The 18,187-nt window shown below is 38.6% G+C and overlaps 1 protein-coding gene across 9 annotated transcripts in view; it reads left to right on the forward strand.

The window, feature by feature from the left end:
* Window positions 1–18,187, forward strand: part of LOC121439593 (nuclear receptor coactivator 1) — a 260,024-nt gene that overhangs the window by 222,802 nt on the left and 19,035 nt on the right. For all 9 annotated transcript variants that reach the window (XM_041640129.1, XM_041640137.1, XM_041640128.1 and 6 more), the window contains 5 exons: window positions 831–948; window positions 3,028–3,196; window positions 3,405–3,719; window positions 7,367–7,468; window positions 11,896–12,298. In XM_041640129.1, coding sequence (XP_041496063.1) covers window positions 831–948; window positions 3,028–3,196; window positions 3,405–3,719; window positions 7,367–7,468; window positions 11,896–12,298 — 1,107 coding nt within the window. The remainder of the gene's footprint in view (window positions 1–830; window positions 949–3,027; window positions 3,197–3,404; window positions 3,720–7,366; window positions 7,469–11,895; window positions 12,299–18,187) is intronic.

Here is an 18,187-nt window from a genome sequence, read left to right on the forward strand (position 1 = left end):
ATCCCCATGCATAAAACTCAAGTCCAAATGGATTAAAGACCTCAATATAAATCTGAATACTTTTTTCTCTTTTACATTATTAGTATCTGTACTACTGTAATTCATTAATCAGTGCCTGAGTTTCTGGAATTTAGATTGTTTTTAGTTTTCCCTAGTGTAAATAGTTTAGAGATGGCCATAAAACTTCCAGAAAGCTTCTACGTGGGGCTAGAGAAATGAGATGGCTTAGTCATCAAGAGCATTGCCTGCCCTTCCTGAGGACCTGAGTTCAGTTCCCAGCATCCATATGGTGACTCACAACATCTGTAATTCCAGTTCCAGAGGATCTGGCCTCCTTGGGCACTGAGTGCATGCAGTGCATAGACATAAATGCGAACAAAATATCCATACACATAAAATAATTTTTAAAAGTTATAGATAACTTTTCTGAGGTGCATTTTTCTAAGCTAATTTCTCTAAGGGCTCTACCTACAAGCTGCAGCGGTCTTTCAGTGTCTCCTCTTGCCTTTTGTGGATCTATTTTATCTTCTGATTGTTGCACTCATTTCATGGTATATGCTGAAAAAGCAGCTAACCAAAATGAGGTTATCTTTAAAATAGTAACTTCTGACAATGCTTCCTTCCCTTTAGTCAGCATGTGTACAGGAAACACCCAGTTCGGTTTTGAGTCAAACCCTTTTTCTCATTCGCTTTTTATTATATGTAGACACCTTCCCTCTGGATCATCGGAATAATATTTTTGGGGAAGTCTCACTCTCCTGTATAATGTATTACTTCTGAAATATCACCTGATCCTCTTTTGTGACAGTAAGCTCTTTCTCTTCAATCAGGATTGCCTGAACTAGAATTAGAAGCAATCGATAACCAGTTCGGACAACCAGGAGCAGGCGATCAGATTCCATGGGCAAATAATACTGTGACGACAATAAATCAGAATAAACCAGACGAGTAAGTGAGACACTTTACATTTTGTACACTATCAGATATCAGCCTCTAAGCCAGGAACTACTGCCCCCAAAACTGGATTCCAGTCTGCACTAGTAATTTTGAGCTATAAATTGATGTGAATGTTTCATTAAAAGGGGGTTGCCAGAGGACATAGTCAAGCAGATTCATTTACAGTGTGATCACGAGGCAGTTATACTTTGTAATCACCACAAGATTGATATGGTGTGCAGGTCTCATTTTACATTTCAGTGTCTTGCATTTCTTTGATTTCCATGTATTCCTGAGACCTGTAGATAAACTAGCCTTCATATACTAGTTATGTTGCCTTTAAAACTTTTAGCTGTGGGTTATTTTGTCCATCATTTGTCTTTGTTTGGAGAAAGAATATGTAAGGAAAGAAAATATATCTGCTCAGTGGTCCATTCTCATTGAAATTAATTTCTCAATTCACACAGGCATCTGTGTTTTACAACACAGACTACATCTCATCCATGGCAATCAAAGGAAAAATGAATTTTGAACATTATCTGAACTGTTTTCCTTTACATTTTCTCAAAATAATAATTCTTTGTCATATTGCTCATGTAATTATATTTTTATTATTTTCTATACATGCCTAAGTTTTACTCTTTGGTTAATATCAGTTTGGATTAGACTGCATGTTGTCTTATGAATCAGTGAACAATTTGATTTTTTTGAGCCACTACCTACTAGCTAGTATATGAGCTACCAGCATGTAAACAATTTTCAACTTAATTTCTTTTGTGTGTAATAGTCACTTTATATCATCAAGATAATTTAGTCACCTTTGAAAGCATAAATAAATTTACTGTTTTGACTTTGATTCAGTCATAGTAATTAATGGTATTCACACAATAAATAGAATAAAAATAAATCTGAAGGTCTAGAGAGATGGTTCACTGGATAAAGTGTTACCAAACAAGCATGAAAACCCAAGTGTGGATCCCAGAACCAACATTTAAAAGAAAAGAAAAGAAGGAAGGGAAGGGGAAAGGGGATGAAGGAAAGAAGAAAGAGAGGGATGGAGGGAGGAAAAAACAGAGAGCTAGAAAGGACTCTTTGGGGGGAGTTTTCAAGACAGGGTTTCTCTGTGAAACAGTCCTGGCTGTTCTGAAACTCACTTTATGAACCAAGATAGCCTCGAACTCACAGAGATTCGCCTGCCTCTGCCTTTCAAGTGCTGGGATTAGAGGCATGCACTACTACCACCTGGCTTCTTAAGAACTCTTTATGAGAAATGGTTCAGCAGTTAAGAGCACTGTCCTTTCAGAGAATCCAGGTTTGGTTCCCAGCGCTCATATCAGGTGGCTCCCAACCACCTGCCACTCAGTTCCTAATGATCCACCACCCTTCCCTGGCTTTTCCAGACATCTGCACAGTCATGGTGCACATACACGTACTCATTCACAGACACAGACACATAGATGAATAAATAAATCTTCAAAAAGTATTTCCCATTTCTTAATTATATTTGGTTCATTTTTTAGGATACTTCTTTAAGCGAACATGAAGAATATGGAAATTTTAAGTACAGTAGTTGGCAAAAGAATGGAAATTGCAGTCAAGCTATACATTAAATATTATTTTGTATCTAGAAAGATGACTCAGTGGATAAAATGCTTTCTTATGTAAATGTGAAGATTTGAGTTCAGATTCCTAGAACCCATTGAAACCTGGGTGTGCTGGATCTATAATCCCACTCTGGGAGGCAGAGACAAGATGCACTCTTGTCTTACTGGCCAGCCAGTCTAGCCAATTCGTGAGACTGCTTGTCAGAGACTGAAGTGAAGGCATATAGAGAAAGGCATCTAACATCAACCTCTGGGGGCTGTCTTAACCCTACACACATACGGGGTTATACATGCATACCAAAACAAATGCACGTACATCCGAACACATGGTCTCTGAATTCTGCACACTAATTATAGAACATTTCATTGCCAGCATCATAACAGAACTTTCTAAAATCAGATTTGTGCATATATGTATGTGTTTGCATTTGCACTCTTAAAATTGAATCATTTTTTTTCCTGCCTTTCTCATCTTCTGCTGCCACAGCCAATGCATTAGCTCACAATTAGATGAGCTTCTCTGTCCACCAACAACAGTAGAAGGAAGAAACGACGAGAAGGCCCTCCTGGAACAACTGGTGTCCTTCCTCAGTGGCAAAGATGAAACGGAGCTGGCTGAGCTAGACAGAGCGCTGGGGATCGACAAACTTGTCCAGGTGCTTGTTCAGTCTTTGCCTGAGTGACCAGAGTAATTTTAAATCAATGGTCTCTTAGGATGATGAGCTTCCAAAGAGCATGAATTCAGAATGAACACATTCTAATACTTTCTAGAGATAACTTGCTCCCAGATGAAAATTTATGTAGACATACATGTCATTGTTGCCAGACTTTGTTTATAAAATATTTTGGCTTCTCTTTCAACAGGGAGGTGGATTAGATGTATTGTCCGAGAGGTTCCCACCACAGCAAGCAACGCCCCCTCTGATGATGGAAGAAAGACCAGCCCTCTACCCCCAGCCATACTCATCTCCTTCTCCTTCCGCCAGCCTCCCTGGCCCTTTCCAAGGCATGGTCAGGCAGAAGCCTTCCCTGGGGACCATGCCAGTTCAAGTGGCACCTCCCCGAGGCACCTTTTCACCCAGCATGGGCATGCAGCCCCGGCAGACTCTAAACAGACCTCCAGCTGCACCCAACCAGCTGCGACTTCAGCTACAGCAGCGGTTACAGGGACAGCAGCAGGTGAGTGCTGTCCTCTCAGTTTTTCTTCTCCAGCTTCTCTGCCAAAGCTCTCTGTGATGAGTCAGTCGCTGCAGTGAAAGTGCCTGGGCCACTCCCAGACCTTGGTAAAAGACTCAAAAGCTATCCTGGGGGAGAGGGGAGCGGGAGAAAAGGTGGGAGGGAGAACTGTGGTTGGAATGTAAAATAAAATTTTAAAAAAATTTAAAGGGCTGGAGAGATGGCTCAGTGGTTAAGAGCATTGCCTACTCTTCCAAAGGTCCTGAGTTCAATTCCCAGCAACCACATGGTGGCTTACAACCATCTTTAAAGAGGTCTGGTGCCCTCTTCTGGCCTGCAGACATGCACACAGACAGAATATTATATACACAATAAATAAATAAATATTTAAAAAAAAATTTAAAAAATCATTTTTAAAAAAGCCATCCTAGGATAGCTAGGATATGAGTAAAAGATCTTTTTATTAAAGAATGCTAATTGTAGCAAAGTATTACAGCTTAAAGGTAATATAATTTTGTTTTTTTAAAGATACAAACTATTTTTAGATTAGATATCACATAATTGCTAAGTTAATAAAGAGAACTGTAGCTTAGTTTATAAAGTAGAACAAGAAATACCATTGGATTGTTGATACAAAGTAAAATTTGTGTTATTTAAAGTTAGTGAGATTAAAATCTAGTGATATTATGAATTAAATAAAAGATACATTTGCGGACCTGGGACTTGTACATGATTTAAATGTCTCATATGACAGAAAATGAATTGATGTAGTGCTATAAATATTTAAGATTGTATTAGCAACAGACAGGGAGGTGACCATCGAGGAGCACAGAGGCAAATGGTATATAGTGCCATGTCTAAGAATCATGGCAGGGGATGTCGGTCATGTATATTTTCTTGAGTTTCTAGAAAAGTATTTGAAGAAATTGCCTAGAACTGTACTAACTCAGGAAGGACAATAAATGTTAGAAAACTAGGACAGTGGTGGAAGGCGTTCCCAGCAGCTCACTGTCCTTTGTTCAGTCCACACATCCTAGAGAAAGGAAGGGCAGTGTGGCATAATGGCTGTAAGAGTAACTGCTTCTGAATGTAAAAACAGTCAGACAATTCCTTTGCCTCCTAAAGAACATATAGATCCAACAAGAGAATGTAAAGCTCTCAGCACAATGCTTGATATAGTGTAGTATTTAATGAGTACTAGCTTTATAAATTATATTCAGCAAATATAATAAACAATGTAAACATATTTCTATTCAATAAACAGAGGGCGATGATGATGGAGAAGACAAGGAGAGATGAAATGGGAAAGGAGTGTGTTTGAATAAAGCACTCCGTGATGAATTAAGAAGTGAGAGAAAGAAATAAAAGTCATAGTCTTAAACTGTACTAAAGAGAAAAAACTTCTTGCTGGACTTGCTGGTTTATGGTTATTGTTGTAGGTGTGGTTTCTGTTTTTGTTTTGCTAGCTTTTCAGACAAGGTCCGCATTGCCCAGGCTGTCCTCAAACAGAATTCTCCCACTTCAACCTACCAAGAGCTGAGACCACAGGGGGAGCGTCATCACAGCCAGATCTGTCATTCACTTTCAGAAAAGGAAGTAATAGTAGAAATGCTGAGCATCTTAATTAGGCACACTTGGAGTGCTACTCTAAGTACCCTAAAAGATAAAAATAGTAGATCATACAAGGAACTTCAGTAATCAAAACTGCCTATGTTTGTGTTTGTGCCTCTCTGACACACTGAATCACAGGCAAGCAGTGTGCTGAGTGCTAAGTCAGAAGAGTAGAGTTATGGTTATGCAGTTTACAAGCAGCTCAAGTTAAAAAAATAGGGCCTGAAGCTAGAGATTCAGTAAGCAAGGCCCAATGTGGAATGAGGTCAGGTTCCTGAGTTAATGAAACAATGTTTCATATTCAGTTCAGGGAAAAAAGCTGGGTTTGCGTCCATTTGTTCCTAAAGTGGCAGGTGGCTAATGAGCAGACTACTGCAAAGAATATCCATGAGATGAGGCTGCAGCAGAGGAGAATGCCGGGCTCTGCTTGCTTGAAGGCTTGTTCAAAGTGGGAAGTATTTTCGACTCAAACAGAAAGTTTCTTTCTGTATACTTACGGTCATGATCTTTTGAGGGTAGTCCGTGCATAGGTTGGGTGCCAAGAGTCCCTTTGATTTCTTTTTAAAAGCATCTTTATTTTTAAGCAATTGTGAATGCTTTATCTTATTCCACTAGGCTTGAAATTTGTATTTTTAACATTTCTATATTGTATCAACCTTTTCTAATAGTCTTATTTTTTTCTGATCCATGTAAGTCAGAAAATAAATGAATCAAGAATTAAGAGGTAAACTGTTAGGCAATGAGAAACTCAATCACTGCTCCTGGATTTTCATTTTTATAGAACTCTAATAGGCTTTCTTCTTATATATAGCCCAATAAAACATATCCACAATTATCCATTTGTATAATTTACAAGTTATGAAATATTAAATAAGCATCAAGTAACATTCCTGAATTTCATGGCATATGCCTATGTTACCAGCTACTCCCAATGCAGGAGGATCATTGGAGCCCATCAGTTTAAAACAAATCTGGGTAACAGTGAGAACCTAGTCTTATAGCTCAGAAGCAGAGTACTTGCATAGCATGTTCTAGGGTCAGAACTCATCACTGCAACAACAATAATAAAAACAACAGTATAATGTTATTGGTCCTAGCCCTTTGAAGGGATTATTCTTACCAAATTATATTGAGGGAGAAAGTTTTAATCTATAGATTATTTACAAGAAATCTTCCAGGTGTAGTTTATTATTATCTGATAAAGTAAAGGGTTGCCTAGACCTGTGACACCAGCCTGATCTAAACAGAACTTCCATACCAGTCCCCTACAGATTATTCTGGGAAATAAATGTTGATAATTGTAAATCAGAAAAAAAGATTTGTGATGAACAAGTTGCAGTCTACCCCTTCTTGGAGATGCACAATGTGCTTTGGCCAATTAAAGGCGCATAAAATTACTGCAGTAAATAAATCTGTTTCACCTTATGTAACCCTCATTTCCAATACGTCCTACAGCACAGTATGCTATTTTCCTGGCACATCTATTAATATCCTGCAGAACAATGTTCTTTAGAACACCAATTTGGGAAATGTGGGTCTAAAGTGATTACTTCTTCTAGTTAAATAAATAATCCATTTTCTCAGAGCATTTGTTTCTTATGTAATTCTCTCTGGCTAATGATATCATGTTGGATTTTCCCCAAGTATATATAAAGATCCAAGTGAGAGTGCTGCCCGGGGCCTTGGCTTTCCATTTTCTCTCAGACCTTTCAGGGCTGTTCTCGGCTTTTCATTTATGATATTTTAAGATCTAAAGCTGATTCTTTTCATTTAATATCATACTTCCCTTAAGTAACTATTCACATGCTTTCAAAAGTACACTAATGTTGTACGTGTGTATATTTATGTGTATTTCCTACCTTAAATGTTCCGAACACAACAACTGTCTGATAGAGAGTGGGAGTTATTAGTCTTTTGGCAAATAGAGTGGGAGGTGTTACTAAACCTATACTACTAAAACTTTTCATTAGTAAGTAAAGTGTGTGTCATGCCATGTTTGCCTATGGAGGTGTCATCCTTTCTTGTCTTCGTTTTCCTAGTTGATGCACCAAAACCGGCAAGCCATCTTGAACCAGTTTGCAGCAACTACTCCTGTTGGCATGAACATGAGGTCAGGCATGCAGCAACAGATCACACCTCAGGTAAGACAGAAGCCAGGCATTGGTAAACTTCTCTAACACAAGCAGTGTTTCTCAGCATTGGCTCGAGTACTGCTGAAATGGCCTGGGGGATCTGCTTTAAATGATGTTTGTGGGGTAAACTGCTTCCAGAATGAATTAGTAGGCAATGAATTAGTAGCCTACTTGTCATGCTCTTTCTGTTACTTCACCTAAAGGCAAAGGTTCTGTGTTTCATTTTACTGTTTTTGTTATTGTTTCATGATACTGGATGGTCAAGTAGAAAACTATACACTTTGACCAACCTAAACATCAGCATTTTCTGGCTTTGTTTTAATTTCTTTAGAAGATTTTTCTTTTATAAATAATGACATTTGATTTATTATTTTATAAATTTGCACATACATGCACACAATATTTTTTGATAATTTCATACCAGTATTATCCTCTCTTTTCCCACTCATTTTTTATTTTTTATTTTATTTCTTAAAAACAAAAACAAAGTTTCTTTTTTCATTTTACATATTAATCCCAGTTCCCACTCCTTCCCCTCCTCCCATTCCCTGCACTTTCCCCTCCACCCCAAAAAGCAATGTGTCTTACCTTCTCTGAGGTTTATTTATTTTGAAGATCCTTGTTTATAAACCTAAAGTCATAGAATTTTGCACTTAAAAATAACTGGTTGGGGGCCAGTGATGTCACATGGTGGGTAAAGACATTTCCTCAGAGCCTGGCAACCTGAATTCGCTAGAAGGAAAACATCCACTCCACAAAGTTGTCTTCTGACCACTACATATGCAGTCTGGCACACATGCACACACACACACAAGAATACAGTAAACCCTTTTAGAAGAACTGAATGGATCCAGGTGTGATTATCCCAAGCACTTGAGATGAAGCAAAAGAACCCCAAGTTTAAGACCAATCTGGGATAGCTGGCAAAACTATACAATCCCTGGGGTTTCACTCTTGAAAGAAAGAAAGAAAGAAAGAAAGAAAGAAAGAAAGAAAGACTATATGGCCTTGATGAATGGATCACTTCCATATGTTTTTAATATTTTTACTTAAGCAACTTAAGTTTTCTTAGACCAAGGTGATGATGTAAATATTGAGAGACAAGAATTGTAAAGAAGAATGATAATCAAACAAAATCCTTCATGGACTGGAGAGATGGCTCAGCAGATAGGAGCACTGGCTGTTCTTCCAGACGCCCCATGTTTGATTCCCAGATTACAGGAATCTGTAGTCAGGGAATCTGTAACTCCAGTTCCAGAGGATCTGACACTTTTGGCCTCCAGGAGTACCTGCACTCATGTCCACATCCCATGTACAGATATACACACTTTCACATAATTAAAAACAATAAAATAATGGGACTGGAGAGATGGCTTAAAAGAGTACCCGCTGTTATTATTCCAAAGGTCCCAAGTTCAATTCCCAGTACTCACATGGCAGCTCACACTTGTCTGATCTATAATGGATTCTAATGCCCTCTTATGGTGTACAGGCATACATAAAGGCATAGTACATCCATATATGTAAAATACATAAATAAATAAATCTTTAAAAAAAATGGGCTAAAGATTAATAATGACTTTGTGGATAAGAGCACTGACTACTCTTCCAAAGGACCCAGATTCAATTTCCAGCACCCACATGGCAGCTCACAACTGTCTGTAACTCCAGTTCCAGGGAATCTGACCCCCTCTTCTGGCCCATGGTACATAGACATACATGAAGGCAGACCACCCATACACATAAAATAAAACTAAAGAATCTTAAAAATAAAATAAAACAAAACAATAAAAATAATCTTTAGATTCTTCATGAAATGAATCTTGATAAACTTGGGACAAATTCAGGAAGCTACTACTACTAATCAAAAAGGCGGTGCTGATGAGGCTGCTTCTAAAACAGATATGAGCATCTTCATGAGTCCAAATTTGAGTCTCTTCATCTTTTAAGTTATAAACCTTAATATTGAATCCCGTGTAGGAATAGCTAGGTTGTAAGGAAACAAGACCCCACTTTAGCAATTCACATGATTTCTGTCAGAAAACCATGTTTCAGGGTTTTGCAAAGTGGACAACATCTAGTTGGCAGGTTTCGTTTTAAGGAATATATAGGAAAATGCATATATATATATATGCATGCTTCAATCAGATCCTCTGTCTGAAATGACATCTTCTGAAGAAGGCATTATTGATATGCCAGGCTGCTTTTCATGTGAGAACGAAAAGTGATTTCAGCCTAATTCACCACCTCTTTCCCCATCCATAATCGTGTAGCTATTAAGCCACTTATGATAATGCCTAGAGTATTATTATGCTGCATAATGATATAAAATAGCTGTTTCCATTTACTTCTGCTGATGATCTTATTTCTAGTTAATTATTTTCTTTTTAAATGATAATTTGCTAGGCACTGAATCTTCCAATTTGTAGTTTTCCACATTTTAATGGCATTTATAAGTTTTCCTAAGCATAAAGGTAATATCTATTTATTATAAATAATTTGAGAACTGCAGAAAAGAATAATAAAGAAAATCAGCATCACTTTCAATCATACTTTATTCATTTAAACAGAGTGCAACAGTAAAGACAAGGAAGAAGGAGGACGACTGTGACTCTGTAGAGAAACACAGAAGTGCATTGGAAATGGAGGTCTCACTGTGTTAGGGAGAACTCACAGTCTCACTGTGTTAGGGTGAACTCACGGTCTAGCTGTGTTAGGGTGAACTCACAGGCTGTGTGAGGGTGAACTCACAGTCTAGCTGTGTTAGGGTGAACTCACAGGCTGTGTTAGGGTGAACTCACAGTCTAGCTGTGTTAGGGTGAACTCATAGGCTGTGTTAGGGTGAACTCACAGTCTAGCTGTGTGAGGGTGAACTCATAGGCTGTGTTAGGGTGAACTCATAGGCTGTGTTAGGGTGAACTCACAGTCTAGCTGTGTGAGGGTGAACTCATAGGCTGTGTTAGGGTGAACTCACGGTCTCACTGTGTTAGGGTGAACTCATAGGCTGTGTTAGGGTGAACTCACGGTCTAGCTGTGTTAGGGTGAACTCAGGCTGTGTTAGGGTGAACTCATAGGCTGCGTTAGGGTGAACTCATAGGCTGTGTTAGGGTGAACTCACAGTCTAGCTGTGTGAGGATGAACTCATAGGCTGTGTGAGGGTGAACTCATAGGCTGTGTTAGGGTGAACTCACGGTCTCACTGTGTTAGGGTGAACTCAGGCTGTGTTAGGGTGAACTCATAGGCTGTGTTAGGGTGAACTCACAGTCTAGCTGTGTGAGGGTGAACTCATAGGCTGTGTTAGGGTGAACTCACGGTCTCACTGTGTTAGGGTGAACTCACAGGCTGTGTTAGGGTGAATTCACAGTCTAGCTGTGTTAGGGTGAACTCATAGGCTGTGTTAGGGTGAACTCACAGGCTGTGTTAGGGTGAACTCATAGGCTGTGTTAGGGTGAACTCACGGTCTCACTGTGTTAGGGTGAACTCACAGTCTAGCTGTGTTAGGGTGAACTCACAGTCTAGCTGTGTTAGGGTGAACTCATCAAGCACTACTGGCCTCCCCTTCTTGAGGTGCTCTTGTGTCTCAGCATTGTTCTTGTCCAGCATCACAGAAGTAGTTAATTTACTGTGGGGTTTCTTATGTAGTTCTTTTTGATATTCATTTTTGAATTTGTGTTTAAACAGCTAACAGATATTATCTTAGCATTTATTGATTACTTGTGGCCTATAAAATATACTAGGGGGCTGGAGAAATAGCTCAGCAGTTTAGAGCACTGACTGCTCTTTGCAAAGAACCCTGGTTTGGTTCCCAGCACCTACATGGTAGCTCACAACCACCTGTAACTCCAGTTCAAGGGGATCTGACACCCTCTTCAGACTTCAGCAAGCTCCTGCATGCATGTGGTACACACATAAAAAACATTTTTTAAAAAATAGAATATACTTGATTTATTTTTTCCCTATGATTTTACTTAAGGAATCCTTACTTTCCATTTTAGTTTCCCTTGTAGCCTGATGGTTGCTACATTTTATTTTGCTCCAAGCTCCCAGGCTTTATTCTATAAGCTTTCTAGGATAGGTACATGGTTGTAATAATTTTAATAAATAAGATATTTTTCTTGATATGGGAAAGATGGAAGAACAGAATGGTGCAAATACAGAACACTGCAGTTGATAGAGAGCAGGCCGTTGACCTGAGGGCTCAACAAGATGTTTTTGTTTTCTTTTCTCCATCCTTTTCTTCTCTAATTTTTATTTTATTTTAGGTTTTATTTACTTTTAGGGGGAGTCTACAGGGGTGGAGGGCAGATGTAGAATGACTGGGAAATAAGTGGGGTTGGGGTGCATGATATAAAATACCCAAAGATTCAATACAAAAGTTATGTTTTAAAAAATAAATCATCAACTTTTTTTAAAAAGATATTTTTCCTTCTTTGTAGCCACCTTTGAATGCTCAGATGTTGGCTCAGCGTCAACGGGAATTGTACAGTCAACAGCATCGACAGAGGCAGATTATACAGCAGCAAAGAGCCATGCTCATGAGGCACCAAAGTTTTGGGAACAACATCCCTCCTTCATCTGGACTGCCAGTTCAAATGGGGAACCCCCGTCTTCCTCAGGGTGCTCCACAGCAGTTCCCCTACCCACCAAACTATGGTACAAATCCAGGAACCCCACCTGCTTCTACCAGCCCTTTTTCTCAACTGGCAGCAAATCCTGAGGCGTCCTTGGCCACCCGCAGCAGCATGGTGAACAGAGGCATGGCAGGAAACATGGGAGGACAGTTTGGCACTGGCATCAATCCTCAGATGCAGCAGAATGTCTTCCAATATCCAGGATCAGGTACATGATGCTCACCTGTAGTTGCAGGTCCTGCTTTGCTTTTGCCCTGACTTTGGGGCATGTGCTGGAGAGGAAAGATTTAAGTGGTAAAGTCAGGAGAGGCGGCAGGCTCAATATCACTGAATAGTTGTGTGGTTTCAGACTTTTCTAAGCTTGGTTGCTGACATTAATAAGTTTGGGAACTATAAAACTTTTGACATTTTATGTACAAAGCAAACTCACTGTTCTCTCCTGCATCCTATGACATCTATCCAAACAAAATCCTCAGCTGGCAGGTTTTAGTGCATTAACTCAGTCACTGGATGATTTTGTTTTGATAGTTTATATAAGAATAACCAATATTTACCAAGTATATCAGACTTCTTATTGATGATACCACTTTTAACTAAATAAGCTGTAACTTCCTCCAGAATGAATATTCTGATTTATAGAAGTTTTTTTCTTTTTTGCTTTCATTGTTTTATACTCTTTATTCTAGACAATGATCCTTTTTATTACTTTGAGATTCTAAAAGGCAGTAGTGATAATACATACTTGATTAATCTATCAAGTATCATGTTTAATGACTAATTCCTGAAAAAGAGAAACCCTTTGATTATATAAGTGAACTAAACATGAATTTTAAGGCTGCCTAGAAAAGAATCCCAATAAAAAGCAACTCATGGACATGTGCAGGCAGCATGTGCCCCAGCATCTGAGCTTTATCTGGCACCTACATTTTTCTTTCTTCCAGACCAGCTTTTGGTTTTTTGTTTGTTTTTTTTTTCTAACAAACAAAAAAAAAACTTTACAAAACGTAACTTTTCTTTGTAAAGACAGCATTTATAATATAAGGGAAACCTAGAAGGTGGGTGCAGCAAGGAAAGGAGCTTTATCAGCTTGCAAACTGAAATGAAATGGCAGCCCTCAGTTCTCGGATGATCAGCTTCAAAAGAATACTATAAATTTGTTACTTTTCATTGAATAACAATGTTTCAAGATCAAGTGTTTCATCTCTGCTCGCTAGACTGTAGAAGTGCTCCGTGTGACAGCAGTCAGCTCTCAGTGCTTTGAAACCAGGTTTTAAATTGGTGGAATCCAAGTTCCAGAGAAGCTCAACCTTTTTCAGATCTCTCCAGAAAGGAAAACGGAAGTGAAGGATTGCAGGGGAGTACAGGGAATGGCAGGAGGAGATCAGGGCAAGAGAGCAGAGAGGAAGAGAGTTGGAAGTGGGGGGAAGGAAGTAGTTTATTGCATCTTAAGGAAACACAGATGCAAGGGCTTTTCAGCTATGTTTTATGCTTCTATTTCTGTTGCCAGTAAATTTGACACAACTGAGACCAGAGCTACAACTCTCCCTCAGATTCTTTATTAGCCAAGTTTCTCTTTCTACTGGATTCTGGATAATAACAATGTCAGCATAGGTTAGTCCCATGCTGGTAGGAGAAGTTGAGGGTTGGGAGCTATACATGTGAAATGGCAGAGTGCAGGGCTTCTGCACCTTTCACTCTGTTTTGCTTTGAATTTATAAACTACTTTTAAAACTCCCCTTTTAAAATAATTATAAAACTGGGGCCAGGGGTCTAAAGAGATGGCTCAGTGGTTAAGGGCACTAGCTACTCTTGCAGAGGATCCAGGTTTGGTTCCCAGCACTATATGCTGTGCCCTCTTCTGGACTCCACTGACACATGGTATATATGTATACATGCAGGCAAACACTCATAAACATAAAGTAAAAGAAATCTTTTTTTTTGTAGGAGTTAAAATTAAAAGGTTCGCACTAAAACAACAAAAACAAAGGCAACCATTCTAACAAACATAGTGTATAGAGTAGAAAAACAGCAAAACACGGTAATGGGGGCTGAGGATTTAGCACAGTTGGTAATAATATGCATGAGGCCATAGTACTATGCAAACCAGGCATAGTGATACATACCTATAGTCCTAACACTTGGGAGGTGGAAGCAGGATCAGAAGGTCAAAATTGGCTTGAACCACAGGTCCCTTACAAAGCCTGTCTGGGTTAAGACCCTGTCTCAAAAAAGAAAAAATTGCAATGTACTTAGATTTTCTAACTTGTGTATATTAACTCTGTAGAATAATGTATCATTTCTCCTCCATAGAATAATGTATCTTTCTCCTCCAGGATTACCTTTTTCTCTCACATATAAAATTAACAATGCGTCCAACACAAATATTTTAATACTGCAAGTACCCAGCACTCAGGAGGCAGAGGCAGTTGGATCTCTGTGAGTTTGAGGCCACTCTGGTCTACAAAGTGAGTTTCAGGACAGTCAGAGCTGTTACACAGAGAAACTTTGTCTCAGAAAAAAAAAACTGCAAGCAAAGAAAAATTTAAATGTAGAATTCATGCAGAAATCATCCACATAAAAGTGAAAATAATGTGTCAAATACAAAAATGTGCCCTCAAGAATCATAAATGAAAGAAAAATTTCTCCATACAATCTATGTCCAAGTTATTTTTTAGAGTTTGAGTTGCATATAGATAAAGAATACATAGCCTTGTTTATATCAGGTTTTTAAAAATAATTAAGTATTAAGTGAAATAGAGTTTAGAAACTTACACATTAGTTTTCACAGAAAGTTTAAAGTATTTTTAAAATTATAGCCTGTGAAAATATAAAGTGAGTAAATTAAGTACATCTCTGTACAGATTAACCATACAAAAAGGTAAAAAAAAAAAAGTCATTATCAGTGTCAGCACACAATAGAATATTATATACAGGGATCTGCAGTTGTGTTTATAAAGACAGAAGAACGTAGTAGCATGCGTGTGGTATAATGACAAGGGAAAACAGAAGGTCAGCGTTGTGTGAGAAGGGGCTGAACATATACTGCTCTTGCAGAGGACCTGGGTTCAGTTCCCTCACCCACGTAGCAGCTCACAACTATCTTTAACTCTAGCTCCAGGAGATCTGAGGCTCGCTTCTACCCTCTACAGGCACCAGGCATGTTCATGGTGCATATACATACAGATAGACACATATACGCATAAAAATAAATCTTTTTTAAAAAAATAAACATGAGTTTCTGAGGAGGACTTGAAAGAATTATAATAAATTATTATGAGCTGCTTATGGTATTCTTTTCTTTTCTAGACTTTTATAACTTTGTCTTTAAAGCCTTTAGCTATGGTATACATTTTCTTAGTGAAACAAGTATTAAAAAAACAATACTAGCACAATCCAACCATTAAAAGAAACACTTTTTAAGGGCTTCTATTTTAACGTTGGGTAGAGTGGCCAGGGCTGTGTTTATTCTTCAATGTGAAAGCAACAATATCAGAAAGAAACAGGAAACAGCAGTTCTAGGGGTTGGCAGACTGGATACAGCAGTTCTAGGGGTTGGCAGACTGGATACAGCAGTTCTAGGGGTTGGCAGACTGGATACAGCAGTTCTAGGGGTTGGCAGACTGGATACAGCAGTTCTAGGGGTTGGCAGACTGTGCTGTAGAGCAGAGTCCAGCTCAAGAGCCTGGGAAAGCCGGTTCTGCACAGAGGGTTTCAAATGACTTCAGTGTGTGCACATGTGTGCATGCATGAATGCACACATGCACACAGAACAGGGCCAGACAGCAAACTTGAAGATTAGAAAGAATAGTATTCAAAGTTCACACAGGGCCACTTTGTCTTCTAACCAGCCTGGAAATCCTCATAATTGATGTTTTGCCTCAGTAGTGGGGCAAAATAAGTTCCAACCCAAGCCTCGTTCTTGATTTCTCTAGGTACAAGACCCTAAAAGAGCTAAGGTTTTCATATAGGCTAACCGTGGCTCAAATAGTAAGCTCAGAAACACTTGATTATTTGACTTTTTAAAATCCAGCTCTTATAAAGGTAAAATTTAGATTATCTGAAGTTTGGCTTTTAAAACCATCAGGTATGAAAAAAAAAAAGGAAAATGTAGTCTGTAACAATGAGAAAAATTAGCCATCAAACCCAACCTAGACTATTTGAGAAGACAAGGGACCAGAAGGAGAGGGGACAAGAGAGTACGATGACAGAGGTGAATATAACCAAAGCATATTATATACATATGTAAAAATGTCATAGTGTGATCTATTATTTATATAATTCATACATACTAATAAAAACCATACAGATAAGCCGGGCGGTGGTGGCGCATGCCTTTAATCCCAGGCAGAGGCAGGCGGATCTCTGGGAGTTCGAGGCCAGTCTGGTCTACAAGAGCTAGTTCCGGGACAGGCTCCAAAGCTACAGAGAAACCCTGTCTCGAAAAACCAAAAAAAAAAAAAAAAAAAAACAGATACAGATATTAGAATGATTATAAATATTAGTGTTCCAAATAGGAACTTTAAGAACTTAGAAACTATGAATGTGTTCTGTGTGTTCACTAAATTAGAAGGAAGCTTGAGCATATTAAATAGATGTGTGCATAATATCAGTAAAATAGAAGTCAAACTTACAGAGGAGGATAGCTGAAAAACATAGTAGATGGGGTGAAAAGCTGATTTAAAATTACATAAGAATGACAATGAAAGCTATTCAAGAGAAAGAAGAGTATGTGTGTTTGGTGGTACCTCACACCTTTAGTTCCAGCACTCAGGAGACAGAAGAGGCCAGCCTGGTCTACATGGTGAGTTCCAGAACAGCCAGGACTATACAGAGAGGCTTTGTCTCAAAAATCTAATTGTGATAAGGGATGGAGAGATGATTCAGCAGTTAAGAGCACCTAGCTACTCTTCCAGAGGATCTGGGTTTGAGTTCCAGCACCCACAACTGTCAGTATCTCCAGTCCCTGGAGATCTGACACCTTCTTCTGGCATTCACGGACATTGCATGCATGTGGTGCACAGACACACGTGCAGGCAAAACATCCATGTACATAAAAATAATAAATAAAATGCTCAAAATTTTTAAGAAAAGCAGAGTAAAAAAATCCTGATGGGCTGGAAAGATAGCTCAGCAGTTAAGAGCACTTACTGCTCTTCCAGAGGACCTGAGTTCAATTCCCAGCAACTTTGTGTGGCTCCCAGCCATCTGTAGTGGGATCTGATGCCCTCTTCTGAATAGAGTGCATGCAAATAGAGCATCATAGATAGAGTAAATAAAATCTTTTTTAAAAAAATTCCTGATAGTTCATTTGAAATTGATCCTATAACCCATTGTAATTTAAAATTTCAACATGTTTTTTTAGCAAAATTGATAACATTTACATTATACATTCTAATGTATATAGAGACTTATAGGGACTAGAGTAACCAAAACAATTTTGTATAGGAAAGACAAATTAGACAGCTACCTAATTTCAAAGATTTTACACACACACACACACACACACACACACACACACACAGTGATATATATCACAAGAACAGAATAAGAAGCCTAAAAATAAACTCCTATTTTATATCAGTTGCCTTTAAGATAGTTGTACGGATATTTGTTAATAAGCATGTTTCTGGTTTTAAAAAGGAACGAACCCTAAGCTGACAAATGCTATACGGAATGATTGACTCCCAAAAGTACTGTGCTAAATGAAAGAAGCCAGACACAAAAGGCCAGATGCAATATGTATGATGATATCCCTACGAAGTCTACAGATTTAGCTCCATTGGAAGAATGCTTGTCTATATTGCAGCAGCCCTGGGTTTCATATTTATATGGTTGCATACACACTTATAATCTCAGCAATTCAAAAGGTAGAAACAAGAAAGCCAGAAGTTCAAGGTCATCCTTAACTCTGTAGCAAGTTCAAGGCAAGCCTGGAATTCTTCAGACCTTGTCTCAAAAACAAACAAAAACACAAGGCAGATCACTGTTTGCATGAGAGCGGGAATTATCCATTACAGACACAGGGAAATCAGGTGTGATGCAGATGCCTAAACTGCTCTGTGATAACGGTTGCACAACTCTGTACATTCACTAGCAT

Source organism: Microtus oregoni, unplaced genomic scaffold (genome assembly GCF_018167655.1).
Source record: "Microtus oregoni isolate MIOR12 unplaced genomic scaffold, Mior012 000062F_ref0000492, whole genome shotgun sequence".
NCBI lineage: Eukaryota > Metazoa > Chordata > Mammalia > Rodentia > Cricetidae > Microtus > Microtus oregoni.